Raw genomic sequence first — 23,846 nt, forward strand, 5'->3', positions numbered from 1 at the left:
TTTCGGAGTCATCTCATCTTCTGACAGACAAATATGCTTCATATTCAAGTCCTTTCCTTCTCCAATCTGATGTATGGTGTATTTCAGATGCACGGTCATGCAGCTTTGCAACTTTTTTGCAAAGTTCATTCAGAAATTTCGATACATTTTAAAGAAGTACTGCAAACATTTCATTCCTCACAACTGCTGCCTGAGGCATTTAAATAAGTGAGTATGGGTGGTATGGTGCAGTAGATATCTCCCTAGACAATCTCCCTGACTGAAGCGCACTTCATGCCTGATCAGCATATCACTTTATTTAACAGAAGACTGAAAAAGAAATGCTTTACATTCCCTCAAACAAAGAGGGTTTCTGCCATTAAGCTCCCGCTGCACTAATTAACCGGCTGCTGATCACAATTAAACAGGCCGCACTTATATAGCGATGTTTTAGCCTTATCGACCCTTCAAAGCACTTTACAGTACAGTCCACATTCACCCATTCACATGCACACGCATACGGTGCACTTTCCTTTTTATTATATTCAAAGTACTTCTTCTACCACACATACAGAAATCGATGATTTATGAGCGCCAGTTTGGGTTCAGTATCTCTCATAAAGATACAGGGAAGCGCTGGGAATGGAACTACCGAAGTCCTGTTTACTGGCCGACACAGTCTACCTGCTGAGTCAGGATGTCAAAGGTCAAATGTAGCCTGTGAAATGCGTAGGCCAAAATAAAATTCTGTTGAATACCATATTTGTACTGATAGCACATTCCAAGTTAGAAAAATTATTACATTTCAGATTGTTGTATCAAAGGATGTGATGAATCCCAGTGATTCCCAGAGAGCAGAAATCCGCCGCGGAGAAACTCATAGACGCTCCGAGAGACAATTGGTCATTTCATTATGCTCTAATGTGGACGGAGCCTTTGGAGCCCGTTTGATTGTTGTATTCATTTAATGTTTACACTGTTCATAAACACTGACAGCTCATTTCTCTGTCACAGACTGCAACTGGAGTCTTGAACCAGGTTAATGTTGCAGCACAGATCACAGCATGAAACACTCTTCTTACTGCACCAGGGGCAAAAGGTGAGTGAACACCTCAGCCATAAAGTGCCCACTGTTGTGTAATTACAGTACTGTGTTTGCATTCAAACTATTTACTATATATATATATATATATAGTATATATAGTATATATATATATATATATATATACTTAATAATATGTGTCACTGTCACTCCACCATAAAACAAAGTAAAATATATAGTTTACTCTTAAACATACAGGTTTCTCCTTTGAAATTGCTCTGAGTGTGGGTCTCACTTGTCTTATGATGCTTATAGTGGGTGAAAAAAATGAAACCTGCTTCTGCTCTTAAATAGGAAATGTAGACTATATCTCACCAAAAATGTGAAATAAGGCTTTGTGGGTTTTAATCAATACATACCTTCACAGCATTAGAAACTGACCTACTGGCAGGTCAAAGAAGTTCAAGGGGCTAAACTGTGAATATGTCTTTTGTTCAGTTTTTAACCCTAATGCTTTTAAAGTCAAGCCAAGTCCAACCTTGTGTACAAATGCCGTGCTATCACAGACCGCCCACCCCCTTCCTCTATTTCTTCTTTCACATGAATCTCCCGACCAATCTGTGCTCCATTGCTCCACGCAGACAGCCCAATCCATTGTTTCAGGTTTATACCTGTTATTCATGGCTTGGCATCTACACTTGGCTTGTTTCTCTGTTAGTCAGTGGGTTATTTAATGGAGTAATAAAATGAGCATGGCCTTATAGATAGCTATCAAGTTATCTGGTATGACCAAGGAAACGCCAACCTCCTTCTCTGCAGCTCTTGCTCTTCATAACCAGGCCCTCGTTTTCCTCTCTATACTGTCTTGTCTTCCTTATTTGTCTGTGTTTCATTTATGTTTCTCTCTTTCTGTCAAATGCACATGTGCTTTGTTGGTGCTTACAAATGACATGTACTAAACTGTTGTTAAGTTATGACTTTAAAGGAGTAAGGATCAGTTGCAGGTATATGGAAGACATAAAGTTATGATATTATATGGAATGCTCTTAGTGTTGCTAAACTTTGTTAAAAAGAGATTTTACTTCATTATTGTGGCTGCTGTGGTCGGTGCCAGTATAGTCAGTTCAGTTCGGAGTTAGAGAGGAACAGAGGCCACCCAGACATGACATCATGCCTTTAGCTCTGCATTGTGGGTAAATTCGACACTGAAGTCAGATCAAATGACACAAAGACAATATTTAGAAATATTTAGGAAATAGTGTTCTTGGTAATTGGCCATTGTTTAGTCCGTTCTTTCGTTTTCTTGTCTACAGACAGTTGTCTCAAAGTGTTTTTTATTCAGGGATGTGTCGAAACCTGCTCATATCCATTAGTCCTTTTGTTTTATTCATCACTGCTGATCATTTCTCCCCTGATTACCTGAAATATTAATATTGGGCTCTAGAACTTCTGTGGTACATTTTTTATGTATGGTAGCTGAATTGAAAGAGAAAACAAAGAAAAGAGGGGTAATGAAGGAGCAGCGAGGAGAAGCCTGACATTAATCCTCGTCGTGTTTGGACAGAAAGGGGTAAAAAAAAAAAAGGATAGTCAAGTTTAAGGTGGAGACCAATGGCTTTGAGAGATTCTCACTGACGGTGCGACAGCTCTATCTCTGTTTTCTCTTTGCTCTCAGCGGCTTCGTCATCTATCTTTGTCTCCTCTGCTCTCTCTCTCACCTTCTCTCACCCTCTAAGCCCGCCTGCCTCTCACTCTCCCTGCCTTATAAATATGCATCATTTCAGCCTGATCACCGCCTGAGTGTTCCAGGAAAGCCTAAAAAAGGAGGAAAAATAAAGCAGAGGAGGGATGTGAGCTCTCTGTAGTGTCCTGCTGGAGGCTGTGGTATCCATAGAAACTGGACAGGCTAAAGGCTAAAGCATTATGGGATGTGGTGGAGGGGGAGGGGCCTATCTGACTAACCCCACCTGCTCTTTGTTACACAGGAATTGTACCTTAATTGCCCTCTGTGTTGCTATGGAAACAAAAACTCCAAGAATGTTGCTGCCAACATAAATGAGTCTGTGTGTGCGTGTACGTGTGTAGGTGCGCGTGTGTGTATGTCTGTGTTGGCTCATTTTATTTCCTTTAGTTCTCAGATACAGTGACATGGATGACATTGAACGACCTGCTCTATCAACTCTGACTTTTTTTGTGAATGTGCAACTCATTCACGAGTTTGTTTTGAAGGACAGCATGGCAGCACACTTAGCATAGGTAAGTGCTGTTGCCTCACAGCAAGAAAGCCATGGGTTCTATTCCCGGCCGGGCCTTTCTGTGTGGAGTTTGTTCTCCCCTGCCTGTGTGGGTTTCCTCCCACCGTCCAAAGACATCGTATTTGGGTTAATTGGTGACTCTAAATTGTCCAAGTGGTTGTTGGTCTCTGTCTGCCTCTGTGTGTTGACCCTGTGATGGACTGTGACCTGTCCAGGGTGTATGGTTAAGCGGAAGATGAGTAGGTTTTCAGGTAATCTACTAAGTAAATGCTATGTTGTTGTAAAACATTGTAAAACAGTGTATTTACAATTAACACCAGTAACCTCTACAGACAAATAGATGGTCTGGATGCCACAGAGTCCTGGTCTGAATATTGTGGTTAGACTGGGACTGAGCTAGCCTAAAGCCAAACACGGCACTTTGAATAAAACTGTGGCAGTTTGAAGATGCACCTCAGCCCAGCAGCTCCACCATCCTTCCACTGACAGCCTTCTCCTCTTCCCATGCCCAGTTAATAACTTTTCAATAAATTCAATCTGCTTCCCCCAATATCGCCTTGTTGTGCATCTTCCTTAACATCTATTTGGTTATAACCTCTACACACTTGGTTACAGCCAAAAAGGAACTGCTCATGGTATAAAACTCTATGTTTTGTCATATTAATAAAAATGGGCAGCCTATCTGCACATATGTCACACAGAATGCAGTTTTGGTTTCATGTTTAAGAAGATAAATCATTGTCCATATGGGAGATTTTATCAAGAGTTGATGGTATTATCTTTGTGTTGATGTGGAGCATGCAGATGGTGTTTTGTCTGTTCACGCTGACTTCTGCAGAGAGAACTGCTCCACTCTGATGTCTCCAGGTAATCCATGAAAATCACTTTGTCTGTCCTGGTCAGGACTGAGATATGAAAAAACAAAACCAAAACAAACAAACATTCAGGAGCCAAATTACTCTGCAGAGATTGCTTAGCTTCACATTGTTGGCACCAGTCTGGATCCAATGTTACAATGTATGGAAGTAGACATTTAATTTTTTTGCATCTGCATACACTGGGGCATGAAATCAGCTCGGGGAGAAATGTCCTGCATGTGTACGTCTCAGACTCGTGGTGTGCATCCTTGTCGGTCTTCTGAAGCATTTGTCAGGTTCATTGTGTAACAGGGGATTCAATGACGTCACTGCAGCCCCCTTCGGTCCTACGCCTCTGCCTGTACTTCCTTACACCAACACAAACACGCGCATAAACCCTCAGAGGGGGGCTCCAATCCTTTATGACTCATCTTTGCTTCTGTATGACGCAAAAAAATGACTGGCTGCCTGCAGATTCACACATACATTCACCAATATATTATCCTGGATGCTGGAAAATGGGTGGATCTCTGTTTTACATCCCACGGGCCTGTGCTTCTACTGCTCCCTGTCTATCTGTGTCTGTGATGGTGTGGAGCTGCACTTCCTGTATGTATTTGATTTCACTGACTGTCCTATTTGACATCCCCAGCAGAGTGACTCCTCAAGACCTTTCCTCTCCCACCTCAGCATGTGTGTGTTTCCTCACCGCCTTTACTCTTTTTGTAATTTTATTTGCATCTTGTTTTCTCCTTCCCTGGCCTCCCACGCCTTTTCCTCCCCCTCTCTTTTGTTTCTGTCTGCTCCGTCCATTTCTCTCCCTCTCTGACTCTTTCTCTTCCCTTCGCCTATTTGCTACCTTCCTGCCTCCGTCTCCCACACTTTAATCTCCCTTCTTCTCCCCCTCTCTTTCTCTCATACTGCCACAGCATACTAAACAGAAGTTCTCTGATTATTTTTTCTTCCAGAGAAACGTTGGGATACAACTCCGAGGCTCACCGCCGCTGCCTTCACCCGTTGCTATGGATACAGCCTCGGCGCTTAGCTTTATTGAGGTGGAGGGAGGAGATTTCTGAGTGTCGTCACAGATAGTATAAAAGAAAGCCACAGAGGAGAGACCTAATCTTTTTATTTAATTTGATGCCACATGCAACTTTGTATTCCAAATTCTATTCAGTGAAAGTCCATGGAAAAGTACCTTTTCCAGGTATTTCTGTGTCCACATTTTGAATGAACAATTCATCCGTGAATTAAAAACTGTCTCAAAACATGTTTACATTTTTAATTACACTAAACAGGGAGCTTAGTCTTCTGGACATGAGAGACAAACCTGAAATTTCCTTTTATAGGAGATATGTAGATATGTCTACACATCCTAATTTTGACTGAACTATAATTTTAATAAATATTACCATTTATTACCATTACCACAAAACAGTAAAATATCAAGACAAGCAAAGCTAATGATTAGCTTGTTTTATATTTCTTTAAATGCGTTAAATAGTAATTACAGTGGCAACATATAAAGGCATGGTTTTACATACAGACACAAAATGGATTGATGGCGTGCTTTTGTTAAAGTATGCAACCATTAAATGGCCTGTAATCTTTTTGACTGTTACTTTTTTTGTTATATGTATTATTTGGAACAGGGGATTTTTGTCTGTTATTGAATGGCTACTCTGTGCCTCTTTCTCTCGTTTGCCTTCCTCTCCTGAGTTCTGTCACTGTCCCTTTGGTCAGTTTGTCAGAGTGTAGGAGCGAGGATGCCGGAAAAATGGACAGGCTCTATCAATCAATCAGCACGATTTATTCTATTTTGACCTTTTGTAAAGCTGACAGATTACTGTGCAGACGGAAAAAAAATCACCTCTCAGCTGTCTCTGTTACCTCTGACTTATCTTGACACTCACAGAGAGCTGCTAAATGTCCCTGCATACTGTAGACACACACACACACACACACACACACGGCCCTTTCAATGGCACACTTTGTGTATGTGTGATACATCCCACCACCTGGCATTTTCTGCAGCGTTAATAGATTTCCTGCAATACTGGATATTATTGTATAGGATGTGTGATAATGTGTGACAATACATTAATCATGATTCAAACCAGACTTTGTACAGATTGTAGACCCTTGGGCATTTTTTTTTTTTGTTGCAAGGAAAAAATACAATTGCTTATTTTACTGTCACATGGCAAAAATCCCACAAGTTCATAGTTAATAATCATTCATTATTATATGAATTGCAAGTATTCTTTTGAAAAATTGTACTGGAATCATCAGATAAATGTCTTTCTGTAAAATGTAAATATTGCATTATTTATTGTAAAATCCGTAAATTGTGAAAGAGTCATTTTGATAAAGCGTCTTTATCATTGATGTATTCAAATGGTGCAGGATGAATAAAACAACTGCGATTAAATCATAATTTGGTTCTCAGAAAATGCTGCAGAACTTACTTTTCATGAATCACCTGAAAAAGCATGTAACTTTTTCTGCTTCTCCTTGAGCTCATTCAGTTACATTATGCCTTTAAACTGAGCTATTCACAACTTCAGTCAACCTACCACTGCAAGCATCTTACTGTAACTCTGCCAGAGTCCGTCAGTTATGCCCATGCAGGGGAAGAGCAGCAAGGGACCCATGCAGCAGGAAGGAGGGAGGCTAATAAAAGGGCCAGAAAAGATATCGACACATACACCTACCCTGTAGTAGTCAGTGCTGTACACATCCCTGGACATGCCAAAGTCTCCAATCTTCACCAGCAGGTTCTCGCCCACCAGGCAATTTCTGTCAGACAACAGATATAACCAAAGACAAAATTCAGCCCAGTGAAGAAACAGCATTTTCATCTATTTTCAGGATAATGATGTCACTGTCCTGTCATGAGAATTTACACCTGATGTAATAAAATGCAACAGAAAACACATCCATATATTCTGCTAAAAAGCAGAATCTGTGATTCGTGAATGGCTAATGTCAGTCACTCATGGTCAAATCGTGGAGTTAATCAATCAGTCTATAAATCAAAAAAATTTCTAAAATATTTGTAAAACAACCACAGACAAAACGTGAGTGAATGGCATTGTATCTGCAAATGCATTGTTTTGAGAATTTACAAATTCAGTCCAAGTAACTGAAATGTGTTGAAATCTCAAGGACAACCAAAGCAAATGTATTTCAGTGTATTTGCAGCTTCTCCCTAAAATACATAGTTTGAATCAAAGTCCCAGTAAACGAATGTGTTTTAATGTTCATACAAACAATTACAGAGTCAAGTAACAGAGTAAGACACAAACCTGGTGGCCAGATCACGATGCACAAAATGCTGTGAAGCCAGGTAGACCATGCCAGATGCTATCTGCTGAGCGATGTGCAGCATCTGAGATTGGGTCAGCTCCACAGGTCTGGTGGTCTGGCCCTCTGCCATCAGGACTGCATCAGGACCATGAGCCCTGGGCAGGATGAGGTGGAAAGTAGACGTGAGCTATTGTTATTGTTTGTTGGAGTCATATTCTTTCCTGTCATCTGTGTTTCCAACATCATAACGTAAAAGGAAACCGCTGCACTCCAAACATTTTTCAAGTGTGGCAGCTGCCTTGTTGTTGTCATTCTTGTGTAATGAAGAAAAGAGCCATGCCTGAGGAACTTGTTGAGGTCTCCATGTTTCATGTACTCAAACACCATGATGAGAGGATCGCTCTCCACACAGACTCCATAGAAAGTGACAATGTGTTCATGTTGAAGGTTGGTCAGGAGCTCAGCCTCACGGTGGAAATCCTTCCTGGCATTTTCACTGGCCTCTTTAAGTGTCTGCATAGACACGTACACAAACACAAAAGTGACACTTTGATAAACTGACAAAATGCCCATACCATGCCACTTATACTGTTTCCAATTAGTTATTTTCACAGTGATTCCAGGCCACTCCAATTTCTTTGGCTGATGTCCATTATGAAAAAAGAAACTGTGTCTTGTAAGTGTCCTGCCTTGTAAAAGTGAGTTACAACACACAGCATGAAATTACTGGCACCGAGCAAAGACTGAAACAATGGAAGGGCAAGAAAAAAATGTTAACATTTTATATTAATGTAAGGCCAATACAATGTATTATAATGTTTACGTTGATTATATTCACTGCTTTACATGAATCGAGAAATCTGCCAGGCAGGTTGTGGAATACAACTATCTGTGACAATGACAAAGACTGAAAAAGAGTGAGAGACAGAGAAAGAGAAATACAGGGAATGAAAGTGATAGGGGTTCTGTATTTATCTCACATTTAAAGAAGAAAAAAAAATCCTCTTGTCCCACATGAATAATTGATTATCTTCCTACAGTGCACGGCATGGATATGTATTTCTTTTGTACATTGTGTATTAGAGTCTAAGTGTGTTTGCGTTTGTCTGGGCAACAATGCAGATAGAAGATCTTATTACGGATGCGTTATTAGTCTAAAGGACAAGTAGGAGTCAACAACAAAGTTCAGGAAGAAGAAGACCTCTGATTCAGAATGCTGAGGCGCCAGAAAATAAGGCTAACCATAACTCCACCCCCATTTTTTAATATACCATGACACCGAGGTCATGGGCAGCCTGTTATATGATATGTGCAATAATGGTATGATAGATTCTTACAGTACAGATACTATATGAAAGTCTATGCACCGATCTCAGTGAGAAATGCAATATAACGTAACATGTAAGGGAAATCTGGGTTGACTTTCCTCCAATGAGCTTTCAATCAGTGAATATGAATCCTTGCACTTTGAGTTTGTGTCTAAATGCAAACCTGTCTCTGAGGCTTTGTGGGATAAAGATCATAAGATCATTGATGCCACATTTAAAAATCTGATTAAACAACTATAATTCTGATTCTAAGGGGTTTGGAAATTGTAATTAATAGGTGAATACATGATTTGATGAGAGCCATTAAAGATAAATAAATTGGGATTTACCCCACGTGTTTCTTTACTTCAATCTTATCAGTAATATTAACATTAATTGATTGATAAACACTGACAAAGAAAAATCAGTTACGCATTTTCTATCAAACCAGCAAACCTGCAGTTATAATTGTTATGAAGTAATTTATGAAGCAGGTTGTCTATGAGCTAGGAGGTTAATTAAAGGATCAGGTGGCTCTGTGCCCCTTTTATTGAAGGAGGCCGGACATCAGGCAGAACCTGGCAACCCAAAGTCCAGCCTTATAATGGTTTATAACTTTAATCTGTAACACATTAGTGGATAATTAGTAAAAAATTATATAGCTTTACAAAAGGTGACATATTTAAAGTTGTTCTAAATTGTTGGCACCATAAAGTATTATCTACTTTTGCCTGAATATGGTCCACTGAAGTCTACTCATACAGGACTGTGACTTTAATGAACACAGTGAATTCATGCTTAAAGGAAATCTGAAACACAGAGTATGATGAACATGAACGGAAGCATATGATTTAGAGGAGAAAAAAAAAAAGAGCTCATTTCATCAATATAACTGAACTGCTCACAGTATCAACTGACCGCTGACCCAAGCATTTATTACTGCTCTAAGGAAAACATTTCTATTTTGAAATCAGGAACATTACAACAGAGACTTCTCTGTAAGTCAGAGTTTCTCAGAACGCTGTGTTGCATTAATTCCCGGTCCAAAAGGCATAATATTGTGTTGTTAGTCATTCGATCTGCTCACATTTTGGTCCCTGGACAAATAAAAAGCAATCAGTAGCCTCTAGTTTGGGAATCTAGTGACTTATGTTTACATGCATGCTAGGCAACACTATCGAAAATGGAATGTGTTCACCATTGATGGTGGCAGGAGTGTAAATGTGCTTATATGAATGTGTTTGTACGCATATGTATACCCCTTTTTCTCTGTGTATTTGCATGTGTTGATGTGTGTCTGTGACTGATGACAGTTTAGTGTATAGAGTACAATAATAGTAGAACTTGCATCTGTATTACGGCTGACTGGCTGATTGATCGCTGACTCTGAAATCGGGACCATTAAGCTCTATTAATGACTGCAGCCTATTGTAATAGGCTGTACAGGGCAGAACAGTTACAGTTCCTATGATGTAGCATGCATGCACAAGATTTCCTTCAGTAAAGTGGTGTAACAATGATTAAGTGCGCTGACAAACCTTGGAGCTGTGACAAACATAATGCCATCAAGATGTTGGAGAAATTTAAGAGAAATTCTAGAGCGATACAAATCCCCGTTCAACAAGATTACATAATCAAAAATGAGTCAGCACGTCAACTCCTTTGTTTATCTAGTATATCACAGCATTTAATGTCTTCAATTAAATTAGTTTCTGTGCTTTGTCTACAACAATACACATCAGTAAAAATCTGCCAATGAACCAGATCCTTCAAAAAAAGAAAAAAGAAAAAGCTTCTCAACTTCAGCGAACTGCACTAACTTGTTTTGGACATCAAAGCCAGAGGAACAACCTTGAAACAAATGCCTCATGAGAAATAAGACTGGGCTGCAGAAGCTGCTGGAACCAGGGCAGAGTGGACGAGACGTCAGGACCCTTTGTTTCCATGGCAACATTTTGGAGAGAAGCATTGTTAATATGACATCTGCCACTTGGACATCAAGTCTGTGTGAGAGTCATGCCTTAGCCATTTGTTGACTTCTCTGTGTTAAATGTACTCCAACATAATGGATGAATTACCAAACAAGCCCAGGAGGCCGAGGGCCGGGGGCCCCTTAGCCAGAGCCTCCGTAAAGGGACAAAACAGACAGAAGATGACCACAAAGAGATGAAACACTACCAAAGAGACATGCAAGGAAAATGGGGAAGAGATTCTGATCAATCACAAAGAAATAAAAGAACAGATAATATCCATTAAAGGACAACCACAGGCACTCAGAATGAGAAAGGCACACAAAATGAGAACAAAGAGACATAAAATAAACGCAGGGGGATACGAAATGACAGTTACAGAGTGCAAACCAATCACACAAAGACACAAAATGATGAGTAGGCAAAATATGACTACAAAGGAATTCAAAATGATTGCTAAGAGGCACACTGTGACCATAAAGGGACAAAGGTACATTGAAAAATGGTGCTGCAAAAGTTTTGTTATTTTATTTTATTTTGAATATTTTTAATCAAGACTCACGATTCCCTCTCAGTTTGATCTGTACTTTGGGTGAACCAACCCTTTAACCTACAGCCACATTTTATCTTTGTTGATGCAGCGTCAGGGGAAGGGGGCAATAGAGGGGAAATGGTGAATCTAGGCAATTGACAGTAAGATGAGGACGAAAAGAGCAGGAGGACACTACAGTACCCTGTAAGTAGGTCCATTAGCTAATTAAAGAGCAAATCTGATGAGTTGAGCAACTTAAATCAATGACGTGACTCTAATGATTAAATGATTCATCTACAATCATGTCTATATACAGCCGCAGTTTTAGGTCAAGTGCTGATTATATAACATTGAACCAGGTTAAACATGCAGTCAGCAACATGTGACATGCCCGTCTTCAACCAAGAACTCTGCCTTCCAGGATTTTCAGGTATATATTTGACAGAGAGCACAGGCTGAGGTGAAGCTAAGCTGGCAGCAAACTTCAGGAGGCCAGCAAGTGGTTTAGAGCTAAGCTGGAAGGAAACAGGAAGGGAGAAGAAGAGAAGGTGGTTAGGAGGAATGTGAGAGGAAGTGTCACAAGGACAGAGGACAGAGTAGAGTGGAAAAAATCAGGTGAGAGGGCGAGTTAAAGGTGATCCGTGGAAGATGAAGGAAGGCTGTGTTGGTGGGGAGGGGAGGGTTGTTCTCGCAGATCATGTATTGTTAATGAGTTTTTACCAATCAGATCCAGTTTCACCGCAGCCCAGCAGAGGAAGCATGCCTGATGGGTAGACGGGCGGATGGATAGATATGCTGGGAGGATGCTCCCTCAGAAACCATTCAATATGACCCAGGAAGCCAGTGGTTTCAGCTACAAAACTCTTAAAGGGATGACTTTCCAGCAATAGTAAAAGAAAGGGGGATGAAGCGAAATATAAACACTATACAGATGGATTTGATTTCAAAATGCCATGTATACTACTCAGGAACATAAAGCTATATACAGCTATAAACTGTTGAATATTTCCAATGAATTTGAGGCAAACTGACAAACTGATGTGCTTTTTGGTGTACAGCTGGGCACAGATTTTTCAATCAGGAGAAAGTAAGGCAACAGAAAACAAGAAAATATGAAGTCACAAGACATTTATATACATATATACTCTAAAGGTCAGGGAGCTTTTTTCCAGGAGAAAACAGGCAACACAAATGAAAGGTCCTGGCTCAAAAGTTACACCATCTCTGCCATATACAATTACATTTATCCAATAAAGCCTGAGTGATATTTTCAGTCAACTATTTTTACACTCTCAAAATTGTGATTTTAATATAAGATTTTAACAGGATTTTTAACATTTTTACTCAAGAAAGGCATACAAAATGGTTTGAAATGTGTTTATCTTGAACCTGTCATAGAAAGAAATGAAATCCTCTGGACATCCACATTACCTTGACAGCCACCAGTATCTTCTCCTGGTCAGGCGAGAGGTTGTAACACTCAGCCAGGAAGACTTTTCCAAAGGCTCCCTCTCCCAGCTCTCGCTTCAGGACGATGTTGTGCCTCTTAATATGCTGGACGACTGGGGACGAAGGACAGTCAGAGGTTAAACTTTTTCTTTTCATTTATTGCACACATCACTAAATAAACTTTACATAACTGTAAGATAAATTTAATTTTATTAAATTTAATACATTATTTGTCTGTAGAACTTTTCCAAGAAAACTGTTTTACCACAAATATTAATGATTTAAAAAGTTAAGTAGTTTATACATTTATAATTATAGATTTGCAGCCCACACTTCAGTGTGTTTGAATCCAGCCAGCCAGTTGATACTAACTGTAGGTAGAGTAAAGAAAAAAGCGTGGGCCCACACCTAGCTTTAGCAATGTGAATACAATACTGACATTATTGATTTATCGTTAAAGATTAGATAAGATATTTATCTGTGATCAACAAAATGCTTTGATGGCTGTACACTGTACACAGGTTTTGTTTTTTTACTCCAGAATCCCATTTCACACATTATCCTTATTCCAACTTGATAAAAGTGTTGACGCCACTTAATAATTTAAAATATATTTTCTCATATTAACAAGAATCCGTCCTGGTATCAATGAGCTCAATTTATTTCTTTTTTCAGCTAACATGGCTAGTTGAAACTTCTTTCTTGTCTATAGTTTTGTGTTAATTTCATATTTTCATATCTGTTGGTGCCCATCAGTATTTTGTTTGTACCTTATTCATACAAACACCATTACACTGGCAGGTTGTGTTTCAGAGAGTTACTGTACATTTTTCTCCTTTCTGAACTTAAACATTGCTGGATTGCTGCAGGGTGTTTTAACTCTAAAGTGAAAAGAAAAAAAAAAAAATCTTACACTGTTATCATTTCTTAAAATGTTTCTGTCACTATGGATCCACACTCTCTTTAAGGCATATCTGCCAGTTTGCTTTTATAACCTTAGTAAAACTAGAAAGATCATTACTTCATTGTGCACCTCTGAGGATTTTTCTTCCTGTTGCAGACTATTCATATCACGTGAAATCTATGGTAAATAATTCAATGTTTTATTGTCTGCTAAGTTCATTCAGTTGCTCCTGTCATGTCTTTTTTAGTTTTTTCCCTTTGTCTATTTCATGTACATCAGCTCTCGCTGCCTTTTGCTCTCAAAGCTGCTCGGTGTTGCTTAGTAACTTGTGACTCCACGCCAGCTGATTTTTTAAAGATTTGGCATCTCTTCGTGGCTGTGATACAAGTTTTTATTCTACAGGCTGATTAACAGCATGGTGCCCTCACTATAACCAAACTACACCTTGTCTCTTTGACTGTAGGGTACATGTGCAACTGTTTGGAAACATGCACACACACACACACACACACACACATAAACACACAAACACAGGGGGGACACCAAGAGCTGAGATTTATCTACGATGTGATTAAGAGGTGCATTTGAAGAAAAGCTGTTCACTCAGGATATCACATTAAAGCCCAGCTAGACTCTCAGAAGCTGCATCGATCTACACTGTGAGCTCCTGAGGACCCGCATAACCCAATATTGTAAAGAGAGAGAAAGAGGGAGAAATGAAAAGAGAGAGAGAGAGAGCGATAAGAATCTCTGGTCTACATCAGATATCCATAACGTGTAATTTTCAGTGTAAGATAGTGGAGGACAAGAACACACCCACCATGTGTGCGTCTCCGCATGTGCACTGCTCCTAAAAATAATTTCCAGATTTACATTTTGTCTTGGTTCCAGGGTATGCTATATATGTTTTGCACAAGGTGGCGTACACATTCCTGATATGCGTGGTGAGGTTTGGTCAACAAAAAGGCTAAATTTAACCCTGATGATAAACAAATCAAAACAAATTTAGCTATAGTGAGGAGATATTGTAAATAAAACAAATATACTACAGACAATAATGGCCAATATTATGAACATTATATCTTCATTCATTCAAATCTTTCGTGCTGATAAATGTTGATAGAAATATAATTCACATGGGATGATGAGTTTCTTTTCTTGGTGTCAATGAGTTGTATAAAAGCATAACGTTGAAAACAGTATTCTGATGTGACACTTTGGCTAAAAGTCTGCATTTACATTAATTATTTTGTCATTTGAAGTTGTCAGTTTAAAAGAAACAAAGGAGGCAGGTCACATTATTGGCTGTGCATTAGCAGCACACAACAAACCCACATCCCCACAAGACAACTACCCACCATTTAACCAGCTAATTACCTCACCACATTTCCGACCATGGATGTGTAATAAGTGTTCACCCATGAAATCGCCTCACACCACTTCTCCTTAATTAACACCCCCAAATGGCAATAAATTGATGTCTGCAGACCAGTGACTCCTCTTTGCTTTTCTCTTTTCTTTCCTTTGGCATGAAGATCTAGATTAGATAAATAACGTGGCATTGCAACTAATTGTGCATCAAACCTTCAAACTTTTCTTATAATCATTTTTGTCCATAGCAATTAAAAATGAATGGAAGTTATTTTATGTCACTGAAGAATGCAGCTTTCTAGCTGTCTGCCATTTTTCGCCCTGCTTTCATTATTGAACTGGGTCTCCGTGTCTTGTGCTGCTGCTCAGTCAGTATCTTTAATTATGATATACAGAAATATTACTCCTAATTTACCAAACTTTGCACTCTTACTCTCTGATATTTTTCTTTATTAGTACCCGCTTTCGGTGCTTATCGTATTCACTCATTTTCCCTCATTTAGCATCTCTCCATCCAGCCTCATTATCTACCTCTCACTCTCCATATTTAGCACATGTCTGTTCCAACATTTATTTTTCCCTGCTGTCATTCGCCTCAGCTGCTAAACCTATCACTTTTTAATCAACATCCTCTAAACACTGACATCTAGATACATTCTGTTGCTTCATCACTCTTTTTCCATAACCTGCTTATGACAGCGCATACAACGTTAACATCAAGAGGAATAATATTTCCCATCAACCACCTCCCTCTCTCTCCTCTTTTCCCATCTGTCTTTTTCAGCCTCCAATCTTTCTGTGTCTTCCCGTAGAGCCACCTCTCACTCCGTTTTCCCTTAATCAGCATCTTATTTACAATCTAAAAAAATTTAAATCTCTGGACATAATTATTCCCTCTTTGCCATCTGTCTCTTCTTCTTGTGTTCCCTCTCTCATCTGTCAAAAGTCTTCTTATTGCCCTGAATGCTGACGTACAACAGCTTGAACAACTTGAAAACCAGGCATTTTGTTGTTTGGATTGCACAATATGATAGGTCTAAGACACCGTCATGCTTGACAGATGCTTTGAAAACTGGATGAACAGAGACCTTTTGTACTGCACCTCCATCTACTACGCCACCGCTGCCAAATATATGCTTTCCTCTCAGAGGGTGTAGCTAATTGTGACCTAAATTTTCCTAAGCTTAGTGTGTATGTAGTGTGTATTTGGGTGTTTGTGCGTCTGCATGTCTGCAAATGTTTTTGTTTTTTTTTTTTCCAAATACTGTACGCACGTGTGGAATTATGAATAGCATTTTCCAAAACCATGTTAATCTTAATACCCTTGATAAAACAAAATACATGGGAAGAGTGAGATGGAAAAAGTGAGAGCTACTTCACCAGATTAAGTTGTAACATGACAGAGAGTAAGAAAAAAAAAATCTCTTTCCAGTCAACAGCTGTAACTACAAATAAAGATGTCATATATTAGCTTCACTCTCATGCCATAGTTGTATTACAGTCAAATGAAAGGATTGATAAAGCTGCATATGACTGAATTATAGGAAGATTTACCAAATAGCAAGAGATAGGCATCATCTAACTCTCAGCTAAAAAAAAACAAACAAGTGAAAACTATTCCTTTAGGAGCAACACCATAATATTCAATTGAAATTATGCATAATTTAACTACTACACTATTCATTTAAAGTAATTACTAAGAAATAACATATCCCCCTAATTAGATAAAATGGGAACTGATTGCTCATTGCTCATCCTGATCGCTTCTGTTTTCTTTGATAGGTTTTTTCATGACAGGCTGGCATATAACCTCAGTATTTTCAAGAACGTGGATGTGCCCTGTCCTCAGTAGCATGGCATGCACACAGACTTGACAGCCTGTTTCATGACGGATTAGGGAAGGATAAACATGGTAGTTGCCACCTATGCCTTTACTGTAACTCCTTAATAATACACGTGACATGCTCTCCAGTAACGCCAAGTCCCCTGATGTTATTATTGTTAATGAGCTGTTCACTTCAGAGGTGAACTGATGCTTTGCTACACAGCTAACCGTTGCCATAATTACACATGGCTCCTTCATCTCTGCAGAGTAATTGTTACTGTAATGCTGCCAGGAAAAAGTCTGTGCCATCTTTTAAGTAGAAATGTGTACCCACCACTGATTTCTACATTCAGTATTATGGGCCACGGGCTGGTTAAGATTGCTGTTTAAAAAGAGTTCACTTCCTGTCATGCAACCTCTCACCACTTTGCCAAAACTGTCTCCATCAAAGGCTATTATATGGGTCTGAAAAGACAGAACGCCAAATGAACCGTCACATACTTTCAGTGTTTATGCTGCCTCTCTGAGTCAAAGATGCACAGAGTAAGAGCTGTAATGGCTGTAATATATTAAAAACACATATGCACTGTACGTCCATACACATACACAGCAGTCCCGTATTGACTCTCATTGATCCTCAACATTTTCATTCTTGTCTTTAGGCTGTAAACCCCAGTCTATTTTTTTGTTATATCGCAGGACTCAAGAGGTCGACTCCAAAACTTCCATTACTATAGCTCAACCTTGCCTTCAGCAAAAAGAGCCTGATGGCATACACACACACATGCAGCTCCATAATTTACTGCAACACAAGGCCGAAGCTCGGAAAAGCTTTTATTAGATGCCAATAATCATAATGTCATGTTGATGGACCAGGTCAATAACTTTGTGTGCGCTCTGTCTGTTTCACTGTTGCTTTCTGTCTCTATTTCTGTTTATCTCTTTGTTCATCTCCTCTCTTTGTCTCTTCTGGCTGTCTTCTTGTGTGAATTTGTGGCGTATTACATAGTCATATGTTGTACATTTCTGTAAATTGAAGCTGGAAAACAGAAAAAACTGCATGCTTTGCTTCCTGCAGTTTTAGTGATATATGTATGAGTCACACATGGAAGTCTTGAATTTATGAATGGATTTGTGCCGAACATATGCTGGGACACACACGCATATAAATGGACTTTCCATGTATCTAAATTTTAAGCTCCAAGGTTATTGCCATGATAGATAGCAAGGAAACATGTTGCCATAACAACGCCTTTGTTTCATACACAAAGTCTTGAATGATTTGGGAGGAAAGTTAACTGATTAATCTTTTTTTTTTCCTAACAATTTGGGGCTGATTTTGTGCACTTACACGTGTCCGTTTTCAGGAGGCTGTTGGTGCTCCTGAAGTACTGAGGGTTTTCTATCACCGGGATCTTGGTCATGCCGATGATTACGGCGTCTGGGCCCATTTCTGAGGATGAAGGCGTGTTGCTGCCATTGGAGACGTGGTGAAGAGGAGAAGCAGAGTCGTCATCATTGCTGATCACAGACGAAGGTCCTGAAAGGGCAGAAAAATGGGAGAGGCTGTTAGTTTGTTTTTCTTATCTTTGCTATGATTGAGGAAGGTCTCACGTGGAGATGGAAACTCTCTCCACACAAATACCAACAAGGAGATTAAGGACATTAGAGAATTAATTAAGTTGTTAAGTTGTTATTAGCAGAGATGGAAAAGATGAGCTCATAAAGTGGTGAGTTTAAGCTGTTATTATCGATCACAACAGACCTCTAAAAGAAAGAGAGAGTGAGACATCAGTTCAGTTTTATAGCAGCAGCAGCTCTTTCATCACCGTCCTTCTCATACTTCAGAGATGGACACAACTTCTGAAGTTTTTGGGCATTTGGAGAGTTAGTTCACAACAACTTCAATCAATGGTTGTTCAGTCAGACACTAAGCCAGACTTGGACTTATTTAATTTTTTTCTTCACAGAATCACTTTCTGTGTCCACAAAAAAGTGTAACACTGTGAATGGTTGAAAGAAAGAAAAAAAAAAAAAACAACAAAAACCTCCCTCAGACCATTATCCCCATTTGAACAACTATCAAACTTTGTCCCTCTCTGTGATAGCAGGCTTTTCCTCTCAGCTCTGACTGGCTGCTCAGAACAACCATAATCATTTTTGCACTTAGTTGTGATTAGATGGCAGTTTGCTTGGAACGTGTCTTAACCTTTCCAAGCCACTTTCTGCGATCACAGAAGCAGAGTTTGTAACTACAATGCTGCACCACCAACAAATTCTGACTGATGACTGATGTCACGCCATCGGATGGAGCAGGGGTGTGGCTTAAAAGAGCAGCTAGCAACTCTCAACTCTCGCTCCTTGCATTAAATGAGTGAGTAATAAAAGTCCCATTATAAGGCAATCAGTTATTTTAATGTTTTAGTGTTGTTGTTTTTTCTTTTTTTGTTTGTTTGTTTGGGTCAAACTCTGCAGCCTTTAATAAGAAAGTCAAAGAAAGTGAGCACCGAAAATGTAGCATTTTGGCAGGTGAAGGCTTTCAAAAAAACAAACAACTTCTGAAACCTAGAAGTGGGAAAGCCACATTCACTGTCATCATTTGGAAAAAAAAAAAAAGAAAAAGCTCCCTGGAAAACAAGCTTCTCTACATCCAAACTTTGATTCCTGTCAGTCAAACCAAACAATGACACTTTAGTTGCATCCAGACTGTCTCTGAACATCAGGACATGGGCACGGACATGCCAGGCATCTGAGACAGCCAGGGAAAACACCAATATTCTGGCCAAGAAGGCTGACGGCACCTCGAAGCCAGCAGGCAGCTTTGCTGAGGACTGTGTTTCAGCTCCATGTCACCTGTGTGTGTGTTTGTGCAGTGTATAAAAGCTGTTGTGCGCGTTAGTATTCTGGCAAACTTTCTGGTAATCCAAGTGTTGCATTCAGTTATTTTCTCAAGTATTCTTAAAAGCAATGAAAACATGCAAGTAATATAAGCCACTGTAGTTGTCCCTCCTGTTGAAACTGACCATGAGTGTTGCCGAGTGTTTCCCCGGCAAGCAAAGCAGAGCTGACTGAGCTCTGAACAGGTCGAAGGGATGCTCAGACCATGGCTCTTAGTGGTAATAGGGACACAAAACTCTGGAGTAAAGAGTAAAATGAATGCTGGTTACCTGCCCCAGATTCATGGCTCTGGTTGTTCCCTCGTCGCCTGCCATGAATTACCAAAACACTTGGATTTGATCAGCAGTTGTTGACACATGACTGTGTTTTCCAACTGTCAAAATGATTTTTTTGTGTTAACTCGAACTACGTTCCTCTTTTATGGCCTAGTGTCTGAAAAGACTCAGACACAACTATTTACCCAATGTCATTTTAAGTTAAACTACTCTCAGACATTAAATGCAGTTTTCAACAATAGAAAAATACACCTTGATGTTTGTGCACTGAGTGTGTGATTGCATGTTTGTTCTTGTTCCCTTATAACAAAGCTTACAAGGGCACAAAGCCTAGAAGACTATGAGTAATGACATCTTCAAAGTCCTAGTTAGGGTTAGGGTCAGGGTTATTGTTCCAATATTTTTATTTATTTCTCCCATACACAAGTTGGTGACCTTGTGATTAGCACTATGGCCACACTGTGTTTAAATCTTGACAATGCCGCCCCTCTCAAAAAGAAAGTAATCAAACAGAGGAGCCTGGCTCCCTGGTATAATTCCCAAATTCGTGCCTTAAAGCAGACATCAAGGAAATTAGAAAGAAATTGGCGTTCCAGTAAGTCGGAATAGTCTCACTGAGCCTGGAAAGATAACTTAAAAACATATAAAAAGCTCTCAGCAGTGCTAGAAGATCATATTACTCAGCACTAATAGAAGAAAACAAGAACAACCCCAGGTTTCTCTTCAGCACTGTAGCCAGGCTGACACAGAGCCATAGCTCAGTTGAACCAGTGATCCCCTTAGCTCTAAGCAGCGACGGTTTTATGGACCTTTTTTACAGATAAAATTCTCACAATCAGAGAAAGAATTCATCAGCTCTTGCCTACATTAGACAAAAATCTCCTACTGAATACAGCAACTCCTGAATCGGCTGCAACGCCTCTTTTACATCTGGAATCATTCTCACCTCTGATTCTCTCAGAGCAGGCTTCTATAGTTTCATCATCCAGATCGTCAACCTGTCTATTAGACTCAGTACCAACTAGCCTCTTTAAAGAGATTTTTTGATTTGAATTGAGCCATTCATTCTAGATCTGATTAATTTCACCAAATCTTTGGGCTATGTACCTCAGACTCTTAAGACCGCAGTCATCAAACCCCAGTTTAAAAAGCCTAATCTTGATCCAGATGTTTTGGCAAACTATAGACCCATATTGAACCTTCCATTTATTTCAAAAATAATTGAGAAAGCTGTAGCAAAACAATTACACGAGCGCCTGGATGGGAACGGTTTGTTTGAAGAGTTTCAGTCAGGATTTAGAGCCCATCATAGCACAGAAACAGCGCTGGTTAAAGTCTCCAATGATATTCTAATGGCTTCAGACAATGGATCAGCCTCCATACTTCTCCTCTTAAATCTTAGTGCTGCATTCGACACCATAGATCATAATATTTTACTGCAGAGACTGGAACATGAAATTGGGATTAAAGGTGGTCCAAATCCTATTTATCAGATAGACATCAGTTTGTTCATGCTAACAACAGCTCCTCCTCATGCACTGTAGTCAGTTATGGAGTCCCACAGGGTTCAGTACTTGGATCAATGCTCTTTAGGTTTTATTTCCTTCCTCTAGGCAACATTATGAGGAAACACAGCATCAACTTTCACTGCTATGCAGATGACTCTCAGCTGTACTTATCAATGAAGCCAAATGAAGTCAGCCAGATAGTCAGACTGCAGACATGTCTTGAAGACATAAAAGTCTGGATGACCCAAAACTGAAGTTATTTTACTCGGCCCTAAGCACCTCAGAGAAATGCTATCTCATCATCTCATCAGTCTGGACGGCATTACTTTGGCTTCCAGCTCCACTGTAAGAAACCTTGGAGTAACCTTTGACCAGGACATGTCCTTTGTCTCTCACATAAAACAAGTCAGTCGGGCAGCTTTCTTCCACCTGAGAAACATTAGGAAAATCAGAAACATCCTCTCTCAGGATGATGCAGCAAAACTAGTCCATGCATTCGTAACTTCTCGGCTGGACTACTGTAACTCATTACTTATCCTAATGTCCAAACAAATCTCTGAAAGGCCTTCAGTTGATTCACGCTGCTGCATGAATATTAACAGGAACTAGGAAAAGAGATCACGTCTCTCCTGTGTTAGCTGCTCTTCATTGGCTGCCAGTAAAATACAGAGTAGAATTTAAAATCCTTCTGTTAACATATAAAGCTCTTAATGGCCAAGCTCCATCATATCTCAGAGAGCTCATAGTCCCTGACTCTCCTAGGAGGCCACTCCGCTGTCTAGATGGCGGTTTACATGTGGTTCCTAGAGTCTCCAAGAGTAAATCTGGAGGCAGATCGTTCAGTTATCAGGCTCCTCTTCTTTGGAACTTCCAGTATCAGTCGGACTGATACTGATCAGGCAGACTCTTCAGTAATTTTCAAGACCAGGCTTAAAACCTTACTTTCTGTATAACAGAACTTATAGTTCCCCCCTGCATGCGCTGACAATAACCACGCTTCTTAAAAATCCCTGTTTCTCCCAGTTCTAAGCATGTGTACTGCATTTGCTAACCATGTTCTCCTGAAGTCTCTGTCTCTCCCAGCTCCTCTCCTCTCTCTCCCTGTCCTCATCCTGCAGGTGGTGACTCATCGCCATCCCAAGTTTCTGCAATGTCTGCTGCTCTCTTATCCTCATGAATTCCATACTACAGCTCATCTCCATGAATTTCCTGCAGCATCATGGTCCTGCCTATAACCCCCCCCCATGCTTCTCTCTCTCTTTCTCTCTCTCTCTCCCACTCTCAACCCAACCAGCCGTCCCCCCTGACCCTGGTTCTGCCTGAGGTTTCTTGCCACTGTCTTGCTCATTGGGGGATCTGTTGGGTCTCTTTAAATCATTTTATAAAGAGTTTGGTCTAGACCTGCTCTATATGTAAAGTGCCTTGATGTAACTTTGTTATTATGTGGCACTATACAAATAAATCTGATTTGATTTGATTTACAGTTTCATTGTTGTTTGTCCGTCATGATGTTTCAGCTAAAGCACAACATGCAACGCTTCGAAGGGTTAGAAAATGACTCCTTTTTGGGAAAGCTCATCCTCTCATCATCTTCCTCATCTTTACAGTAATGGCCCAGATGTATGGTTGCATATTGTTTGAACAAGAAACATGTATAGGTGCACATGTGTCATAGACTAATCAGAATTGGTCAACACCATCTCATCCCTCTATTCTTTCATCAACTTTTCACTGTGTCAGATGACAAAAAATAACAAGGACAAATCAGAGTATAGACAGCAAGGTTTTAATTGAAATTCATGCAAAAAGCACTGGTCTTCCTCTGACCCTAAGCCTGCAAACGTTTTACTGTGAATTGAGACTGATACCCCAGGAGCACAAAATACAATGGATGTATTCCCTCTGATGCTCAGTTGTGCTGAATTATAACACTGGTTGAAATTCTTCATTTCCTTCGTCCCTGTCCCAAATATGAGCCTCTCGTGCTGCTGACAGCTCTTATTGAGAGGCAGAAACTGAGAGTTTGTGTTTGTGTGTTTGTGTATGAGAGGAACCAGAGACAGCTGGTAATGTGTGTGATAGTGTCTCATGTGAGGACTGAAAAGAAAGAGAGCAGGAACACAGTTGTTTGTTTTTTTTAGTGAAGAGACAAAGAGACAAAGAGAGATGAAGATGCAAATATACACATACCTGTTTGTTTTCAGTGGACATGGCTAAAATGTCAAAATGAAAACCAAACAAATTTTTTGAGTCAAAGAGACATTCACCCATTTTATTATAAATGTCCAGTTGTATCCACATTGCTTCATAGCATTTGTCCTGCTTTTACTGAAGGCTCCAAGGACACAGGCGAAAGTTGAATTAG

The 23,846-nt window shown here is 39.8% G+C and overlaps 1 protein-coding gene across 1 annotated transcript in view; it reads right to left on the minus strand.

Annotated features, from left to right (window-relative positions):
• Positions 1–23,846, minus strand: part of ntrk2a (neurotrophic tyrosine kinase, receptor, type 2a) — a 67,776-nt gene that overhangs the window by 2,311 nt on the left and 41,619 nt on the right. Inside the window, exons 14-18 of the mRNA XM_029510114.1 lie at positions 18,152–18,340; positions 12,683–12,813; positions 7,783–7,955; positions 7,442–7,597; positions 6,848–6,932 (exon numbers count right to left, since the gene is read on the minus strand). Of these exons, the coding sequence (XP_029365974.1) occupies positions 6,848–6,932; positions 7,442–7,597; positions 7,783–7,955; positions 12,683–12,813; positions 18,152–18,340 (734 nt within the window). The remainder of the gene's footprint in view (positions 1–6,847; positions 6,933–7,441; positions 7,598–7,782; positions 7,956–12,682; positions 12,814–18,151; positions 18,341–23,846) is intronic.

This window comes from Echeneis naucrates, chromosome 9 (genome assembly GCF_900963305.1).
Source record: "Echeneis naucrates chromosome 9, fEcheNa1.1, whole genome shotgun sequence".
NCBI lineage: Eukaryota > Metazoa > Chordata > Actinopteri > Carangiformes > Echeneidae > Echeneis > Echeneis naucrates.